The sequence below is a fragment of the Xenopus tropicalis genome, chromosome 9, assembly GCF_000004195.4.
Source record: "Xenopus tropicalis strain Nigerian chromosome 9, UCB_Xtro_10.0, whole genome shotgun sequence".
In the NCBI taxonomy this organism is placed as follows: domain Eukaryota; kingdom Metazoa; phylum Chordata; class Amphibia; order Anura; family Pipidae; genus Xenopus; species Xenopus tropicalis.
Genome location: NC_030685.2, coordinates 64,022,829 through 64,043,663, shown reverse-complemented (window position 1 = coordinate 64,043,663; position 20,835 = coordinate 64,022,829). Strand labels below are relative to the sequence as shown.

General features: G+C 40.1%; 1 protein-coding gene across 1 annotated transcript; it reads left to right on the top strand.

Annotated features, from left to right (window-relative positions):
• Positions 1 to 1,465: 1,465 nt before the first annotated feature.
• On the top strand, positions 1,466 to 18,578 carry plekha3 (pleckstrin homology domain containing A3). Its single transcript, NM_001126728.1, is given in 8 exon segments — positions 1,466 to 1,654; positions 11,722 to 11,838; positions 12,331 to 12,486; positions 13,878 to 14,014; positions 15,171 to 15,329; positions 16,418 to 16,461; positions 17,409 to 17,521; positions 18,202 to 18,578. Coding segments are annotated over 8 exon segments (894 nt in total). The 5' UTR covers positions 1,466 to 1,614; the 3' UTR covers positions 18,330 to 18,578.
• Positions 18,579 to 20,835: the final 2,257 nt, after the last annotated feature.

The window sequence follows — 20,835 nt, the reverse complement described above, 5'->3', positions numbered from 1 at the left end:
ATTGAGCCCTATGGGAGACTTTCCTTGGGCCGGGTTGGAGCTGCAGAGTGCCATTGAGCCCTATGGGAGACATTCCTTGGGCCGGGTTGGAGCTGCAGAGTGCCATTGAGCCCTATGGGAGACTTTCCTTGGGCCGGGTTGGAGCTGCAGGGTGCCATTGAGTCCTATGGGAGACTTTCCTTGGGCCGGGTTGGAGCTGCAGGGTGCCATTGAGTCCTATGGGAGGCTTCGTAATCGTAATGGCTACGAAAAACTCAAGTTTTTTCGCGAAAATCGTATTGGTAACGAAAAAGTCGCGACAATTTCCGAAAAGTCGTAAAGGCGCCGAAAAAAATCGCAAAAAATACGAAAAAGTCGCAAAATGTTCGTTTTCCAATCGGAATTTTTCGGATTCGAATTCGTGTCTTAGTAAATCAGCCCCTAAATGTTTATTTGAAGGCAAACAAGCCCTTTAAAGGAGACATATTGGATAAATGGGAAAACCCTAATTTTGTAGGCAATTATGAATAATATACGGTGCTGGTTTCCCTTTGGGCTAAACATTAATCCTGTCTGTAACAATGGCCCCTTTATTGGAGCTCCCTATAGATCCTCTCACTTCTCTGTCAGAGTTTGAAATGGAGAGTGGGCGTGTCCTAACGGTCCCTGCCAGAAGCACAGTAGGAGGGGGATAGCCAATCACAGCCCTGCAGGCACACAAGCACAGACAGGCTTCAGTTCCCTATCAGGTCAGCCTAGCTGCTGATTGGTTCCTATCCTACAGTGCAGGGTACTGAGAGCCGCCGGCTCCCCAGCTCATCCAGAGAATTCAGCCAGCAGGAAGTGGCACAGATGGGCGGGGCTAGTGGGGTTTTTGTGGAATTTCTCAATAAATCAGTCAGAAACACAACTTTTTAAGCACAATCCTTCTATATCTAGAGGAGTATAATTCCCTGGCACATTCATAATTTTTATAGGATATGTCTCCTTTAAGGCTATACCTACTGCACACTAGACTTTCCTGGGATAGGCAATCTCTTGACCAGTGCCCCTCCCTACACCCAGTGCCCCTCTGGCCATGATAAGAAACGCACATACTGCCCTGTGTATGAATGGAACGTCAGCTCAACCCCAGGTCATTAGGCGATACCGATCCAGTCCTGGGTTTGTGTACAACTGCATTCATTTTGCTCTGTATAAACTCTCACAAACGCCCAGAGGGGGTGCTTATTACCAACCCTAATGAGAAAACGTTCATTGGCATCTTTCCTACTGCCATGCTTTGCTGCTGGGGTTGGTCAGGCAGCGTGTCTGTGCCGGTACACTGAGGAGTCGGACTGAGAGCTGCAGCTCAGTGACGGAGACAAGTGACCTCCGTGTTGTCCCGGAAGTGAATGCGACGCCATCAGGTCAAGCAGGGAACAACCTACAGGGGAAAGAGGCAGGGGGAGGCGCCGCACTCTCAGCTCGTCTGGCTGGCTGGATGGGGAAAGGGAGAGCGGTGTCCGGGCACTGCAAGGCGGGAGCGTCCTACCTCGGTAGCGCCATGAGCATTCCGCCCAGTCCCCTGCCTGGCAGCGCGGTGTAGCACCGACCGGGGATGCACGTACTCCTGACAGGGGGCGGGTCTGAGCTATGGAAGGGGTTCTGTACAAATGGACAAACTACATCACAGGTACGTACAGCAGCCCCATAGGGGAAAGGGGGCATTCTGGTCAGGGCCCTACCTGGGGCTGGTATGTGGGTAGCTATCATGACAAAGGCCATATTATAAGGGTTTACAGTTGTTTGATAGTGTCAGTATATACATTAGAGATGCCCAGTTGGCAGCCCTCCAGCTGTGTGGTGTAGATTAACAACAGCCTGCTTTATTGGAATGCCCCCCCTCCTCCTGCTGCTGGTACTGATAGGGGTTCATTTTCCCTCTAACTTTAGGTGTTAGCATATAACTCTCCAATTCCCAGGATCCCTCATTAACTGCTACATCATTATCATGTAATATTATAGATACAAAACCTTTATCGTTCTAGTCGTGGCCGCTGAACTACAGCTTTCAGCATCATTTGCCCGGCACGTTGGGTGGGGGTGTGTAAACTTAACTGGAGGGGTGCAGGTTTGATAGAATGTACCTGTTCTAAATGGGACCCGCTGCACTGATTGATGGGTCTATGATCAGCAGCACAATATCAAGTCTGGCACAAAATGGCAACGTGACATTACACCCAAGAATTTTCTGCCTACAATAACTTTCCCCTTACCTTTAAGGCTTGTTCAGACTGCAGATTTAATCCTTGTTGCGGTCCAGATGAGCTTGGGTGCCACCTTTTTGATGAACACTGGGCAGTTTGGCACCAGCGTAGAAACCCATAGAAACCAATCAACAATATGTCTTAAAATATCTACTACATGTTAGAAACCGAAAGCCAAATTTGGTTGCTGTGGGTTACTGTACTGGTGCTGAATTGCACAGTGTTAGTAAATGAGCCACAGTGCCCCCACTCCCTCTCTCGCACTCACATTCCGATGCCGATTTATCATTTCTGTGGGGCTGATTTGTGGCTCTAATTTTCTTAGATCACATCAAGTAGCTGAATACATTGGTTCTTTTTCACATAATTACAGTATGTAGGACACAGATGTCCTTTCTTTGTAACAGTAGCCTTTATCAGGGTTACGAATACAGCTACATATTCAATGGAACTACAAGTCTCAGCATCCCCTGGTCAGATTTGTGGATCTAATTTTCTTAGATCACATCAGGTAACTGAATACTGTGTTATGTTCAGCCATGTGGCTTGCATTAGTTTTTCGTCCATAGGGTTACATTGGTTCTTTTTCACATAATTACAGTATGTAGCACACAGCTGTCCTTTCTTTGTAACTGAAGTCTTTATCAGGGTTACTAATGCAGCTACATATTCTGCATTAGTAACCCTAATAGTGGGAAAGCCACATTAGAAGTACAGGTATGGGACCCGTTATCCAGAATGCTTGGGAACTGAGGTTTTCCGGATAAGGGGTCTTTCCATAATTTGGATCTCCATACCTTAAGTTCACTGAAAAATCATTTAAACATTATTATTATTATATTTATTATAATATATTTAATATATAAATATATTTATATATTATTATTATTATTATTATTATTATTATTGCTTATAATGGAGTCTGTGGGAGATGGCCTTTCTGTAATTCGGAACTTTCTGGATAACGGGTTTATGGATAACAGATTCCATACCTGTACTGAGTAAAGAAATACAGGTATAGGACCCGTTATCCAGAATGCTCGGGACCAAGGGTATTCCGGATAAGGGGTCTTTCCGTAATTTGGATTTCTATTCCCTTAAGTCTACTAAAAAAATCAATAAAACATTAAATAAACCAAATAGGATTGTTTTGAATCCAGTAAGGATTATTTATATCTTAGCTGGCATCAATTACAAGGTGCTGTTTTATTACTACAGAGATAAAGTAAATCAGTTTTAAAATTCTGAATTATTTGATTAAAATGGAGTCTATAGGAGATGGGCTTTCCGTAATTTGGAGCTTTCTGGATAACGGGTTTCCGGATAAGGGATTCCATGGACCTGTACTAAATTAATTTGTTTTGAGGACAGTTTTAAGTTCTTAATAAAGTCATTCTATAACAGGCTGCTCCTGCCTTGGGGAAAACGATGGACACATACTAATCTACAAGATTTTAATTACTACATTCTCTATTACTATTCTATGCTGGCAAAGTTTTTAGAGCCAGTGACCCAGAATTCCATCCATTCCAATCCTGTACCACCCATACAGCAGTGATTGCATAGAAATTAAACCTACATTTATTTAGTACTTAAGAAGGCGCTGTCCTGTAATTATCTTGGTGGATTGCCTTTTACATACCTGAATTATTAAGTGTTTTGTAGGCCAGGCTGATACCTGCACCAAGGATAAAATGGACCTTTATTACGAACCCTTCAAACACTATCCAGTAGTGTCTTGGCTGTAGCCCTCCAGGACATGACCTGCAAGGGTAATAAGTTGTCCTTCCCCTGACATGTTCTTTAGTTATGTAACTCCATTAGCCTATTACATATCAAGATGATTTATTATTGCTACAAATCAAATTCCAGCTGAGCTGGGTCCCATTTACTGATTAGTTCTTCTTTCTTCCCTTTAAATGGAAAGTAAATACTGTAGGTTGGTGTTAGCGACTCTCTTTTCATAGAGAGGTTAAATGCAATCTTATAATGGGCTGAGTTGTATAGGAATGCTGTGTTACCTCACTGCTTTGCTGGTGTCTTCTGTATTTAGCTTTCTATTAACAAAAGTGTTAACTGAAAAATAAACCTTTTTTGAAAATATTTTGTTTTCTATCAAATACAAGAGCTTGTGATTATGGTTGTAAAATACTTCTTCTATGTACTTCTGCCGCCTGTAGATATGGGTGAAAGGTATCATACAAACTTTTTAATTTTTCATTGAACCCAATGGTTAAAAACCCTGCACACTCTTATTGAGCTCTATGAATAATATACGTGCTTAGGCAGGCAATATGACACATCCAAATTACAGGCATAATTGCACATCCAAAGTGAGCTCTCTTATGTTTTGCTGTATAAGTAAAATACAACCAAATTAGAAGTGACTCACTGGTGATATACAGATGATTTTAGAACAAAACAAAGCAATTGACCAGAGGCTTTTATAATGTTTACGAATGGCATAAAACATTACGGGTCCATTCACTTGGTTGCCTATGCTGGATGTGTATAGCTTCAAGGAGAAGTGACCTAAAAGGGGTAACTTTTAGTCTGATGCAGAGAAGGCTATTCTAAGAAAATTTGAAGTTGGTCTTCATTTTTTATTATTTGTAGTTTTTGAATTATTTCGCTTTTGGTTCAGCAGCTCTCATGTTTGGAATTTTAGCAGATATCTGGTTGCTAGGGTCCAATTTAACCCATCAACCAGGTATTGATTTGAAGGAGGGACAGAATATAAATAGAGGAGGGCCTAAATAGAAAGGTAAGTAAAAAAAGGTAACAATAAAATTGTAGCCTCACAGAGCAAATTTTTTTTTGGAGTCTGCGACCCCCATTTAAAAGCTGGAAAGAGTCAAAAGAGAAAAGGAAAACTATAAAAAAAAAATTAAGACCTTGCTAAGAACTTGCTAAGAGTAGGCCATTCTATAACATACTAAATGTTAACCTGAGGACAAACCACCCCTTTAAAGGGAAGAGCCACAGTAAAAGCAACTGATATGAGTGGTTATTTTTACACTAAAATATATGGGTTAAAGTGTTTTCGTATCTTCACAGTTCTAAAGGTTGTTGCATGTGACATGTTCATAAAGGAACAAAATGTTGTTTTCAGGTAGGAGGATTTTCATATTTAGCCTTCGGTTTCCTGTTGCACAAATTAACCCTTTTGTGAAGTTCATTTAAAAAGTTATTGTAAAACACTGTAGTACTTACAAGGTTCAGAGTTTAAAAGGAGTAGTACAGTGAATAAAGTTTCCTGGAAAACAGTGCCATTCAACTTTACATGGCGTGGCTGAATTACTTGTCATACCTCATATGCCAGGGCCACATTATATTTTGTAAAGTTATACAAAGCAGGCTATTGGGCCCTTGAGCAGACTGAGAGCTGTAAACTCTTCAGTTTAAAGGGGTTCTTTACCTTTACAATAACTTGTAATATGATACAATTTGCATTTGGTCTTAATCTTTTATTTGCGAGTTTTGAATTATTTAGCTTTTTGTTCAGCAGCTCTCAAGTTTGGAATTTCAGCAGCTATCTGGTTGCTATGGTCAAATTTAACCTAGCAACCAGGTTGCAACTCCCTGCAACTCTGAAAGGTGTTGTTTAGCAAAGCTCATGAATTTCCTTTGTGTCTGATGTACACCTTATCTGTTTTAGGTAGGGTTGTATGATTCCTTATGATGCCTGAATGGTGCTGTAACTCACTGTGGTACTCAGAGCATGCTGGGTGCAGTGATGGGTTGGCCATAACTTTTAAGGGGCGGTTCATCTTTAGGTTAACTTTTAGTATATTATAGAATGGCCAGTTCTAAGCAACTTTTGATCTTAATTATTTATTTTGTACCGTTTTTGCATTCTTAAGACTCTTTCCAGCTTTCAAATGGGGTCACTGACCCTGGCAGCCAAAAATCTATTGCTCTGTGAGGCTGCAATTTTTATTATTATTTTTTCTTATTACTTTCTATTCAGACCCTGTCCTATTCATATTCCAGTCTCTCATTGCAACTCTACCTTAGCAAGTCCCTGGTTGCTAAAGAAAATTTGACCCTAGCAACCAGAAAAAAGCTATTATTCCTTATTGTATTTAATATCCTAGCAGTGTCCCATTGACCCTTGAATTTATACATGTCTCCTTCTGATATCAGAAGTAGATATTTGTAATGTTAATGAAAATAGTTTTATTATACTAGAATTACCAGTAGTCGTGTATTGTGCAAATACTGGGGTTATATCGAGGATCACAATAGCAGATGGTAGACTGCCAGTAAATAAAGCAGGGCACATACACAACAAATGTGGTTCTTTTCCTGTTCACCCAAATGCATACACTGGGGATATATCTACTCTGCTGCTGAGAGATGTGGCACCATGCTCTTTTTTTATATGTTGAAGGTTTTTACTCTATAGTTTTCTCTATAAATGCCATTTGTTTCTTCTTATCTTTCTACATAACAACAAAAACTATTGCAGTCCACACAGCTTATCTGCTATGTAACTGTAAGCCCTGTTGGCCAGTTTGATAGACTGATGAACTGTAGATGTACTTATGAAACTAATGCACCTTTTTGGCTCCGTGTGTTGTGACCCTTAGGGGCACATTTACTAACCCACGAACGGGCCGAATGCGTCCGATTGCGTTTTTTTCGTAATGATCGGTAATTTTGCGATTTTTTTCGGCGTCTTTACGATTTTTGTGTAAAAACGCGAGTTTTTCGTAGCCATTACGAAAGTTGCGCAAAGTCGCGATTTTTTCGTAGCGTTAACACTTGCGCGCAAAGTTGCGCCTTTTTCGTAGCGTTAAAACTTAAAAGGCGCGACATTTCACGCACGTTTTAACGCTACGAAAAAATCGCGACTTTGCGCAACTTTCGTAATGGCTACGAAAAACTCGCGTTTTTACGCAAAAATCGTAAAGACGCCGAAAAAATCGCGTTTTTACGCAAAAATCTTAAAGACGCCGAAAAAATCGCAAAAAATACGAAAAAGTCGCAAAATGTTCGTTTCCAATCGGAATTTTTCCAATTCGGATTCAAAATCGTGTCTTAGTAAATCAGCCCCTTAGGGTACAGGTATAATGAAATTGATTGGCTTGTGTGTGGTGCAATTCTCATTTGTGCCCATGCAAAGTAGAGCTTGTATGGAAGATTGAGCAGCTGCCAACCAATTGGAACTGCTGGCCTGTGCTGAGCTTAAAAGAATCATAGATATAGGAATTTGTGTTAGCTTCAGAAACCAAGAGATTGACTAGAATATGCATGAATCCTGCTCTATGATATAGAGTCCTTATATACATGTATAGATTAATGCCTTAGTATAGGCTAGCAAGGTCTGGCTGCCTACCCTCTCTCACAGTTCTTTGCAGTTTCCTTAAGCATCAGCCATTGTTCTCCTCTTAATGTCACTCTGCCCTTCAGCTTTAGGGAAACTGATACCCAGCTATGTATATCTATTGCACTGCAAATCTCATTCTTTCCACTGCTGCTTTAAACTTCCAAAGACTGATCTCATTTACATCATGGGGAACTTTAACTGATATCCCCTTCCCTGCCCCCTACCATCCAACTTGCAGCCTGTGTATTCAATTAGTGTCCTCTTTTAAAGGGTTGAAATGATAACTCTGCTATCACTGCTATGGAGAGAGAGAGAATTTGAAGTGGCCCAATATGGCAACAAGCAATTCTGCTGTGTTACTCAGCAGTTATAAAGTTACAGGTCTTTAACTTACAGACACTGGTCTGGTTGGGGTGGGTTAGTTCTTCCTTAAAGGAAAATTATACCTCATCTGTAAAACCCTGCTCCATCATACGGCACGCATACGTGTTAGGTCACATCAGCCAACAAATGGACAAAGTTCTGTCTTTTATTCCCACACTTTTTCCAGTTAGAGCTGCATTATTTCCTGTTAGGTGATCTCTGAGGGAGCTCACAGCCCATCACAAAATGGTGGCTGAAAAGATATACACGGTATATATGGTGGCTGAAAAGATATATAATAAATATATATATATATATATATATATATATATATATATATATATACACCAATTTGGTAAGATTTTTTAATAGGCCACTTATTATGATATCAACTTTAAGTATTCATTCTGGGGGTATAGTTTTCTTTTAATGCAATATTTAACAAAACTTGCTTTCAGGTTGTGAGCTCAAGTGATTAGGGCCTGAGTCCTGTTTGCATCACTGTCTGTTGTACACTTGGTTTGTTGCACCACTGCATTATGGAATATGAAGTTGATTCAATTTGTAGGTATTGCTTATAGGAATACAATGCTAGTCTGTTATTGTATGATTTTATTTTGAAATGCCCCACTCTCTCTCTCATGAGAGGCTCTGGATTAGAAGCCCACAAATAGAGCATTAGTGTACATCTATATTTAATAGTATCAGTATCCATTAAGCCTTCATTATTGTACAGATGACTAGGATCTGAAACAAATGTTTGCATTACTATGATAATGAGATGAGTAAATGTGTAAATGCTTACTACTGCTCGCATCCCCTGCCACAATGAGTGAATTGGCTTTCAGCATGCTTATTTGCTTTGAGAAGCTGGAAAATACACGCAGTAAACTAACATCCTGTAGTCTCCTTTATTGTACCTGGGGAGGTAGTAACTGAGCCAGCCCACAGTACCTGGAAACATTAATCCTTTTTGCACTGTAGCCCTGTGCCTCAAGCCTGACAAAAATAGCCCAGGTTTATTCAGGGCTTTAGCTGTCCTTTGTAATGTGTGCCGGCCATGGGTGTAATACCCAAGGTAGTAGCCACCCCAATGCAATAACTAAATATAGATCTCACATTGGTAAAGTCTGGGCCTATACAATATGGTTTCTGTTAAACTAGGATAGAACAGTGGTACTGGGTGGGAACATTTCTGTGCAAGAATACAAAAGGGACTAAAATAGGAGCAAATAACAAGTGGTAGATAACACTGAACACAATACAAAGAAAGAGAATACATTGTATAGCTTTTGTCCGGCAAGAACTAAATCACTTCTCTCAGAGGCAGCTTCCACATACACCTGCACATACATTACTCTAGCACCACTAGGCTATTGCACTAAACTGATAACCAAGTAAAGATACGGAGCAAATTCAAGTTGTGCAAATTTACAATCCTACTCAACACCCCAGTAAAACCATACACATTAGTGGTGTAACTACCGTTTTTGGGCCCCCCTTGCAGAGTGATGTCACTTCCAGGTGCAGGCGGCGGTGACCCGGAAGTAGCAGTGGCAGCAGGCGCTTTTAGGTTCTCTCAGATCCCGGCAGCAGTGGGGCCATTCAGGGCTCAGAGCCCCCCACATTGCGTGGGCTGCAGGGGCCTTATTTACACCACTGACATTTATATAGCTATGTATTTTTGCCAAGTGCGTAGCCAAGTAAAATCTGGGAGTAGGATAAATAAAATACAGGTATAGCATCCATTATCTGGAAAACTGTTAGTTAGAAAGTTTAGAATTAGGTAAAGTCCATCTCCCATAGACTCCATTTTAAGCAAATAATTGAAATGTTTAAAAATGGTTTCTTTTTTTCTCTATAATTATAAAACTGTATCTTGTACTTGATCCCAAGTCTTGATAACAGGTCACATACCTGTATTTTGCCTCAGTTTCTCCCATTGATAGCTTATGAGGTGATCATACATGGGCTGATAAATTGGCCTGTGTATGGTGCCTGACTAATATCTGGACAAAAGTTGGCCAGATATCGTTCGGGGAGGTTTGATTTTGCCTTCGGATTGAGGGCCGCATCTGTACATTGATGTGATCCTCATTCCAACAGCCTACATTGGCAGCAATTATGATCCAGGTGTTGGCCCAAGACCTTTCCCTCACTTGTTCCAATGTTAAAATGCTGCATTCTGTGTTTTGAACTCCCACTGCTTTCCATGATGGGCAGTGCACAGGTTCTTTGGAAAACTCTGTGCTGAAATCTAAGATTTCAAGTTGGAACAAGGTAAAGATGAGTTTGAATGACTTTCAGCCAAAGAGTGGGGCAAAGGTCTGTGGGAGTTACAAGCAGACCATCATGTATGGTTGTGAAAAAAGTTGTACAAATATATTTATTTTTGTCACATTAAATAATGTTTTTGGTGTGTGGGAGGCCATAAAGTTATATAAGTAATAATCTTATTTTTCTTACAAAGTAACTAACACAGCTGGGTAAGTACAGTATTTAAGACCTGACATGGGAATCCACAATCAGATGGGTCCGAGCTTACCCAGGGGTAATAGATGGCTGGTGTACTTTGCCCTGTTTGGCCTATAGGCAGAAAGAGTAATATAGCCAGAAATGGAACACTAGTAATTAGATCATTTTTATTGGCAATCTGCAAAACAGAAGGGAAAAAACTTCTGTATCAAAAAGTATAAATATGACCAATTTCAAAATCCATTAGAATACCACTGTCATGCAAGTTCATTTTAAGGGTCTTTTTAAAGGAACAGCAACACCAAAAAAATAAAAATTGTTTTAAAGTAATTCAAATGTAATGTACTGTTGCCCGCACTGGTAAAAGTTGTGTCTTTGGTTCAGAAAGACTACTATAGTTATATAAACATGCTGCTGTGTAGCCACGGGGGCAGCCATTCAAGCTGGAAAAAGGAGAAAATGCACAGGTTACATAGCAAATAACAGAGAAGCTCTGTAGAATACAATGGAGTTTTACAGAGCATATCTGCAATGTAACAACTGTGCCATTTAGCCCTATTTCAATTTGAATAGCTGTCCCATGGCTACACAGCAGATTATTTATATAATTTATAGTAGTTTTCCTGAAGCAAGCACAAAATATTTACCAGTGCAGCACAATAGTACATTATATTAATTGATATATTGATACACCTTTTATTTTTGTGTTATTGTTTCTTTAAGAAGTAACCTCTTTGGGGCTGCTTTAACTATGGAGAAATTAGCTAAGAAATTTTATTGCTTGCTATTCTTTCCACACCTTCCCATGTTAATCTGTTAATACAATTGCTTTAACAGGATAACTAGGCTTAGTAAGATATTTGCTGTGTGTGCTATTCCCAACGTCACTAAGCTCCGGTCATGTCTAAGTAATGACTGATAGCTGCCATGCTTATTTACCTTCCTATTCATTCCAGGGCACTGAAACTTGCACGCAAGGATTTAGTATTCCTGTTTTTTTAACCTGGTTTTTTTCCTTTTCATCCCAAACAATAACCACGACATACAGAAAAAAAAATAACTAGTTTATGCAAATTAGTGACACCAATGCGTTCATTGAGTATTAGTGTGTTGTACTGTAGGGGTGAGCTCCGTGGCGTAAGTATCTCTGTGCTGACGTCCGCTTCCCCCCCACTGCTTTGGGGTGTTCCTGTATCCTCTACTAATGTCTTTTCTGTTCCTGCGCTTTCACACATAATTCTTTAATTCTAATTCTAAATAAACCACAATAAATAAATAGGATGGTCGGCAGGCCTAACCAGTTCCTTTATCTGTGTACCACAGGTTGGCAGCCTCGCTGGTTTGTTTTAGACAATGGGATTCTCTCCTACTATGATTCACAGGACGATGTGTGCAAGGGCAGTAAAGGCAGCATTAAAATGGCTGTTTGTGAAATTAAAGGTAAGATTATATGATTTAAAGCCAATAGAATGAATGAATGAAACACAACACTTTTTGAAATACCCACTTAGAACTTGTAGGGACTAATTTCTAATATTTTTAATTTTAAAATTTGACTAAACTTATTTCCTCGAATGTCTGACATTTACAAAAAAATCCAAAATGAAGTTTGTGTGAGAAAAACTGCCGGACAAAAAAAGATCGTCAACACAAAAGAAGGATTTTCAAAGAAAAGGAAAGGGACCTCTGCCATTAACTTCTACATGATCTCGCCGTTTGGATGCATAGTAAAGCTGAAAAAAACACAACTTTTTTTTCTGTGACTTTTAGCGCTAAAAATCCAAATCAAGAAAAAAATCCAATGGTTAGTAAATGTAACCCTAGATCTATTTATCTTTCCTTTTATTTCTGTTGTCAAGTGACAAATGGGATCAACTAACCTTACATTTTACAAGTACAGTTTTTTGTCTCATAACAATTTTGTCTTTTTAGTTCACTCAACAGACAACACAAGAATGGAGCTGATAATCCCAGGGGAGCAGCATTTTTATGTGAAAGCAGTAAATGCGGCTGAAAGACAGAGGTGGCTGGTTGCCTTAGGTAGTTCCAAAGCTTGCCTGGCGGATAACAGAACAAGGAAAGAAAAAGGTAATATGCTACCATCATATTGTGTCTCAGATACATATATTCTCTTAATAAGAATCCCCTATTTATAGATAATAATTGTGCTTTTAGTTGTGTAAAACAACAACACAAGTGCCTGACACCCCAGTGTGAAGGTTTATTTAATACAGTTATCCCCAACCAGTGGTTTGGGGGCAACATGTTGCTCTCCAACCCCTTGGATGCTGCAAACCAGGTAGTTATTTTTGAATTTCTGGCTTGGTTGCAAGTTTTGGTTGGATAAAAACAAGATTTACTACCAAATAAACCCCCCTGTAAGCTGATAGTGTGCATAGAGGCTGCCTAATAGCCAATCTTAGCCCTTATTTGGCACCTCCATGAACTTTTATGATGCTTGTGTTGCTCTCCAAGTCTTTTTACATTTGACTGTGGCTCATGAGTAGGAAAGTCTGTGGATCCCTGATTTAAAAGATATACATTATCAGTGTTAAGGTTGACATTTGTAGCCCTCTGTGTTTGCCCAAAGGGCTGCTTTCAGTAGCATAAAGTGTCACCTGCAATGAAACCAAAAGCTTTTGGGATAAGTGCAGGCTGACAATATGCCCCTACGCTTATTGGTGTATAGTGATGAAAGTGTCTTGGCTGTGGTTTTCTAACTGCTCTGTTTGGCCTTTGGTGTACAGTAGACATAACCCTTAACGAGATCCAAAATCTATGTTTCTATAAACAATTTTGGAATTATGGGTCATTACTGATATATATCGCTTCTAAGCCTCTGGGCTTCTAAAGTTCTTTATATAAAATATAGCATTTCTAGCCACAGTCATTTTAGTTCTCCCTTAAATGTTAATATACCGGTGTCTGCATCCTAGGTCACATTATTCTGTCGCCTCCCTATGGACAAAAAGTGGATTTGCAACTGCAGATTAACAGGGCTGGTGTGCATGCTCACTTGTATAGTTGACCTGTATATTTTTAGGTACACACTTTTATTGTTGTAATCTTTTATATGCTACATGAATTCAGTGTTGTGGCAACAACTCTTGGTAAACAATACTCTATCCTAAAGGGCATGTAAAGGGTATTTCACTGGGTAGTGCCAAAATGTTAGGCACCCCTGCAGTGAAATAAATCTCTAGAGACTTTCCCCAGCCAAGTGCTGCTGTAGAGAAATTTGCATGGCTTGTGGCAAAAGCATTTGCTTTGGCTATTGGCGTTCACAGATGAACAGTAGAGTAAACTTGGCAGGTTTACTTTACTGCACATGGCCCTGGGATTTGATTTACTGGGGTGTGCCTAACATTTTGGCACCCCCCTATGAAGTACCCTTTACATGTCCTTAAATACAGTCTGATATATTGGTGAAACCTTTTCTGCTGGGGATTAATATATTACTGTTCTCCTTTCTTTTGCAGAAATCAGTGAAACCAATGAATCTCTGAAAACCAAAATGTCAGAACTCCGTCTTTATTGCGACCTGTTAATGCAGCAGGTTCATACTATTCAGGAATTTGTTAATCACGATGAGCACCGTCCATCACCTAGCACTGAGGTACTCTTTTTGCTCATTCTGTCATATTTGCCTACTAGAAATGATATTTAAAGGGTGGAGTTGGGCCACTTCTGGTGCAGAGCCAAATAGTACTAGAAGTGTTTATTCATGCATGGCTACTTAGGAAAAGACTAAATGGATAGACTGAAGGCAGTAGGGCTTATTTACCAAGTGGAAGAGTGCAAAATGCAAAAAAACAGATGCAATGTGCAATTTCTATGCATGTTGCACCCTGCCTTACACTCTTTGAATTGCTGGCCCCTGCCTGTCCCCTAATGTGGAAGTTAGGAAGCTGTGGTGGGTGCAGTCTGCAGGGGGGCTCTGTATTTATGGAGCCCCATTGCGTTCTTGCATGGACATGGCTGTCCAGCACCCACCAACAATGTTCTCTGGACATTGCACCGGATTTTTTTTTTATTCAGCAAAAGGTGCAGAACTCTAGGCGGAAGTATACTTTTACTTTTCCCGAGGTTTAGCTACATATTTAAAAAAAAAAAAAAAAAAAAAATTCAATTGGCAAGATCTTTGTAGAAAAACCATGGTAGTCATGTTAAAAAATGAACAAAGGATGTGATTGGTTGCTATAGGCAACTTCACTGTGCAGTTTAGCACCTGTCTTTGTAAATTGGTACCAGAGCCAAAGTATTTTATTGCTGAATAAATAAAAATCTCTCATCTGCATTTAGACTTAGTCTATTAATTTTAAAGAGCATTTGAAGGAAAGAAAAATAATTTAACTCTCTATTACTTAGAGTTTTCAGCTGATCAGAAGTTTCAGATTCTCTTCTCTTTCTGGATGACTTCTATAAGTCCTTTTATATGTTTAAATAAGTATTTTTTATATTTGGTGTTATTTGGACTTGGCCATATATTTCCTGTTATCTGTTAATGTTACATGATGCTCTGATTTGAGGTTTTAGGCTGATGTCCCATGGGGGCGTTTAAATCGCCCGCATCAGGTCTGCAAAAGTAGTCTTTTATTCAGTACCTATATCCACATGGTTCGATCCCCTTAGGATCATCGTCAGATATGTGTACAGATACTGTGGACTACTTTTTGCAGATCTGATGGCGTGAGTGCCTTCTGTGTACTGGATATATATAATCTCACATCAGTAATTGGAGTAATCATTCTGCTTACATGTCTCACTCTCAGAATATGAATGAAGCATCGTCTCTGCTCAGTGCAACTTGCAATACATTTATCACCACGCTAGAAGAATGTGTCAAGATTGCGAATGCCAAATTCAAACCAGAGATGTATCAGCTGGTGCCACACGATGTGTCCGCTGTGTCTCCTTCTCCTGTTCAAATGGTACAGTACAGCTATTCTGTGTGTTTGGGCAGTATGGGAAGATGCTTAGATGGATCCAGTGGTCGGAGTAGAAAGAGACTGTGCCCTGGTTGGAATCTAACTCATTACTCATGTACTGCAAGGACTGTAGTGCCAGAACAAAGTGGTTGGTATAAAAGCAAAACAAGGAGAGGGCAACATATAATGTGGTAGTAATACATTTGTACCCTCTCTGGATTGATAATTACAATATCAATGGGCTGGGAGTGCATATTATCATAATATGTATCCTTTATGGCACCCTCTTGTGTTTCTGAACCACACAATACCACTTTTTCACTAAGTATAACTTGTTAGGGACTACCTAAGTGTTGGGGTGTTTACAATAATAATTTCATAGCTTAGCAGTGATACATATTGAAGGAGTAGGAAAGTCACAATTGCTGAGGGGTACCAAATGTTAGGCACCTCCAGTGATTGTAATCACTTACCTGATACCCTAGGCCGGTGCTCCTGTAAGCAAAAAAACTGCACTGACCCAGGGTACTTAATGAGCCCTACTCTTAGTGCATTTATGTCTGTTTATATTGGTTGGACAAGAGAGAACTTTGCACTTAAGGTTAGGGTAAATATATGAGTAATATACAAGTATCCGATTTCTTATCTAAAGACTTGATATCCAGAAAGCTCTGAATTATAGGATGTCCATCTCCCATAGAGTACACTGTAAGCAAAAGCAAATCTATTGTTTTAATAATTTTCTTTTTTTCTCTGTAATAATAAAACAGTAGCTTAAACTTGATGGGAACTAAGCTGCATAAGCCCATATAGACATTAAGTAGAATTAGCCTTTACAGCAGGGGTGGCCAATACATCAATCGCAGTCCACCAGTCGATCCCCTGTAGATTTCTGGGGGACCGCGATGAAGCCGGGGATACAGAAGTGCTGCTTGAATGCGTACGTATGCTGCGTCGCGTACTTCCGCATTCCCTGGTCATCGGTCGATCGCCGATGAAAAAGGTCTGGCCACCCCTGCTTTATAGGAATAATGTTGTCAACCACCTGCTGACTTAAAAGTGCTAATATTTTTTCATTTATTTTTTAATAGATGAAGCGCTCTATGAGCCACCCAGGCACTTACATTTCTGAAGGGTAAGTAATTTCTTAGGGAAAATATACTCCCTTTTTGAGCTCATTCATTTAACTTTATGTAGAGAAATTGATACTGGCTTTTTTAAGCTTGGATTAGTGTATTCTTAGGACCTGTCATCCTGGGGCTACACTTTTTTGTTTATTTTTTTAAAGGAAATCTTTCTCTACTGGAGATGTAGCCAATCTCCAAATGGTTAGTTGATTTCTTCTGCTGCCATGGACACTTTCTCTCTGCATTCCTGACAAAAACTCATGTCAGGAATATGCATTTAGGGGCCTATTTATCATTCTGTGACCAAAGACCCCACGCATCACCACATAAAAAAATGCCATATTTATCAAGTTTATTGAATTTCAGTGTCTGTGTATCTCTGTGTGTCTTCTCCCTAAGAAATCCAAGTCCAGCTTGGGACTCCTCCAGTTACATGGGAGCAGGAGAAACAATAGGTTACCTGAAAGCAGTTCTAATGTGTAGCACTGGCTCTTTCTGAAAGCTTAGACTCAGGGACAATGAGTGGTACCTACACACCAATATTACAACTAAAAAAAAAAAAAAATACATTTGTTGGTAAAAATAAAATTTTAAATGGTATTTGCTATGTAAACAGTGTAATTTAGAAATAAAAATTATACTTTAATGAATTACACAACAAATTTAGCAATTATTGTGACAGCAAACCGACACCTTGATAAATTTGCCATTTATGTTACACATTATTCATTTTACACTGTATGATAAATATGTCCAATTCATTTTACCTTTCTCTTTCTGCCAGCCAGAAGACTTTAGATCTGTTTGGGTACCAGGATTCAGGTTTTTGGGATCTGCTAATTATGTTTAGGCTGCTTGGGCTGTTGTGTTGGCAGCTGGGGATTATTCATTTCTGTCAGTAACCTTTTTCTGCTGGAAATACTTCCTCTCTATAAAATGTTTATATCTTTTGCAGGGGCAGCCAGTCCTATAAGGATTCATCCTTCCATCGGGCAACTCATAGACGGCGAAGTGCTTATTCTGATACAGAAACCTGTAATAACGATGTGTTTTTAGAAGAAATGGAAGGTACATTGTATATTTTTATTCTAATTTTAGGCTCTGCGGCTCAGTTGCTATGCGTGATCTGTGGCATAGTTTTTGTGGATCAGATAAGTGCTGGTGGCACTCCTTTTAAATATATAATGATTATATCAGTCTGTGTCTGCTGTTCCTATATGTGTCTGTTGCATCTGTATCCATCACATTGTATTGCAAAGGTTCACAAACTGTGGGACTGCCCAGTAAGAAGGGCCCAAAGGCCAGTTAGAGTGAGCTAGGGGTGAATGCATATTTGCTCTTATAGGCATTTATGAAAGCCATGTCTGGGGGCTCCTTTTGGTTGAGACATGGGGTTAAAATGTATTTCCAATTTAGATATCCTAGCAACTGAGACTGTAAGTCCATAACACATTGATTTGTAGTTTTGTAACCTTGTGGGGGTAAGGATGGCCAGGAACACATGTATCTTTTATTTGGGGCAGTGTAGTAAATTGTATGAAAATACACTTGCTTTCATTATATGACTTGCCTATATAAGCCATTCTACATTTTTGGCATCAGTCCAGAGAGCAAAAGTCATCTAGATCTTACAGGCTTGGCGTATGAAACAGGAATTGGTAAATGTAGTCTGGATTACCTTTAGTTCAAGTGGGCTCTATGTAAGAAAGGAATTGCAATAGTAACATGCACTCATCTTGTCTCTTAAGGGCCTGCACATTGCTTAAAGACAGGGATCAATGGGGATTTGTCTCCAGCAAACGTCCAGGAAGAAAACAGACAAAAGTCTAAGAAGCTCTGCGAATCGGAGAATTCTCCTGTGTCCCTTTCGTTCTGAGGGTACAGAAGGACATTTGGGTATTAGACTTTGCAGGAGTCCTGCTATGCAAAGACTGCTCGTGCTAGACTTTTGTGAGTAACTGTCCAACCCGTAGATGGATTACGCTGCACTTTATATTATAATGGGACTTTGACGTTCAAATTTTATCTTTGTACAGTCGATTTCTGAGAGTATTTTCCTACTAACCTTCACAGTTTGAATGCTTATTCTCGATCAAACAGCTCTTTTACATTTTGGAATATGCAATTCTTTGTATATTTTTTTTTTCTTTTCACATTTAAAAATGGCTACCTGCATAGATCAGGGCTATCCAGCCAGGTGGTCGTCGTGCAGCTGCTGTTTATCTTCAGTGTTCAATATCCACCAACAGCCAAAGAGTGCTGGGAGTTGTAGTTCCAAAACAGCTGAAGGATACCTCTTGCCCCTGTTTTTAAGCTGGCCATACACAGCCAGGTTTTGGCCTGTCCATGGACCCGAAAGAATGCCCTTCTTGATCGGGGCTCAGTTATCAGATAAGCCGGGCAGAATTATCCTGTTGGCTGAAGACATTGTGCCCTGGATTGTTGACCTTGGCTGATGGGTCCCCATTGTGGTCTGATTATTGTGCTGGGTGGGGGAGGGGGGGGGGAAAGTGAGCCCGCCACTAGGGGGCAACACCAGGCAAGAAGGAAATTGCTTGGTGAAGTTGCAGAATTAACATATTTTCATGTGTGTGTGTGTGGCAGCTTTACTGGACTTGCTGAGAAGGCAAAGAAAATACACGTGACACATATTTCCACCTACATAAGACTGTAAAACGCACTGTTTTTTAACACACACAAGTACAAGTTGTATGTAAGGTGGTTGCTCTTTATGTAAAACACACACATATTCTGCTTTATCATTTCCAAGGGGCTCTTTTTTATCTCTTTAATGTACAGTTGCACTGTATTCCTGATACATACCAAATCTTGGTAGCTCTATGGAATCCTTTACCCCACAGATATGAAGTATTCTGTCCTTACAGGAGTCCTTCCCCATCCTTCCCTGACCACGCCGGTGCCTCTGGCCTTCCCTGCTTCGCACAATATTTTTCTATGAGGTGTTGTTCAGTGTTTTTCTTGCACATTTGGCATTTCCCTACAAGGTGCTTGTCCACACTATTCCCTTCCACCTAATATGCCAAGTGTATTTTCCAGCATGCTGTGACTTGTGTCTGCCTGCTAAATACTGTGCCCCTACGCATGAGCCAGGAATACCCACACACAAATGGGGGAGTTCAGTGGGCAAGTGGGGCTTGCTCTGTGCTAGGGTGCACACACAGGGTGTTGAAGGACAAGCAAAGGCTGGCAAAATAATTTTTGTTATGTTTTAGCTGGTAAGCAATGATTGTGTGGGTCAAATTTTGTTACATACAGTTTTTTTTTGTGTAAATCCCCCCAAATGGTCTGCAACGCAGATCACACTGTTTGGTGCACAACACAAGATTGTGGATGCAGCAGCACAGGAATCACTACTTTTTCTGCAGAATGTAAGCACGGAAATGGATATTATCTCTATAGAGGCTCTCTCACGCAAGGGTTCCTAGGGGCTGCAGTAAAGCTCGTATGTAAAAACCCCAAAAACAGTAGGGTGTGAATTAGAGTAGAACGAGTATTGCTGCAGACAGTATTACTGTAATGGAGGTGACACGTTTGTGTGCATAGATTTAGCCGTGCTGCAGAAGTGTTGGATCTCTTAAAGGGAGTTTGCCATTTGCTCACATCCCCACAACTTGACTCAGATTAAAATATTGACATTGATTGGGGGTGGGTAATTAAACTGTATATACAAATGCTCTTGGTTTATGTTGTAATAATTCCATGTTTCACTCTTTAGTCTGATGATATGAACCTGCAGGTCTGGCAGCATCTATATAGGCCAGTTATCTGACTTGCCATCCCCTGCAGGTAAGGCCATTCACCCAGAAATGGGAGGGAACTGCCCTGGGACATTATGTTCAAACGGCCCGAAAGTAGTAAGCCAATAAGGTTATTATTGCCCAAACTGCAAACTGCTTGCATCCTTTGGGGACTTAATGTAATTAAAGAAGCTTATATTAAGCAGTTCCCCGGGGAAGTTAGGCTTAGATTTTGTCTTGTTTAGGTGCTTATTATTAGTATGTAGGGGTCACAAATGTTAAACCTACTTAAATTACAAAAAATATGCCAGTTGCTCTGCGTATGAGGCTATAAGAATAGGTATTTATTAAGGGAAAGTAGCCAACTGCTTTGCTTCTGCTTGGCAAAAGGAGAAGTTCTAGGTACATAATAATAATGAACTCCTTGCTTTCCCTCTATGTCCATGAATTACAGCACAGGAGTTCTTCATACAGACAGAAATACTGTGGTGCCAATCCCCCTCTTTTATTTCTTAGACCACCCACAGGTTGCCCATTTTGTCACAGGTGCCCTTTGAGTGAATAGTTGGGCACTAAGGCTGATGCCAGACGTGGCATATATTTTCGGCAAGCGGGTAAAACACT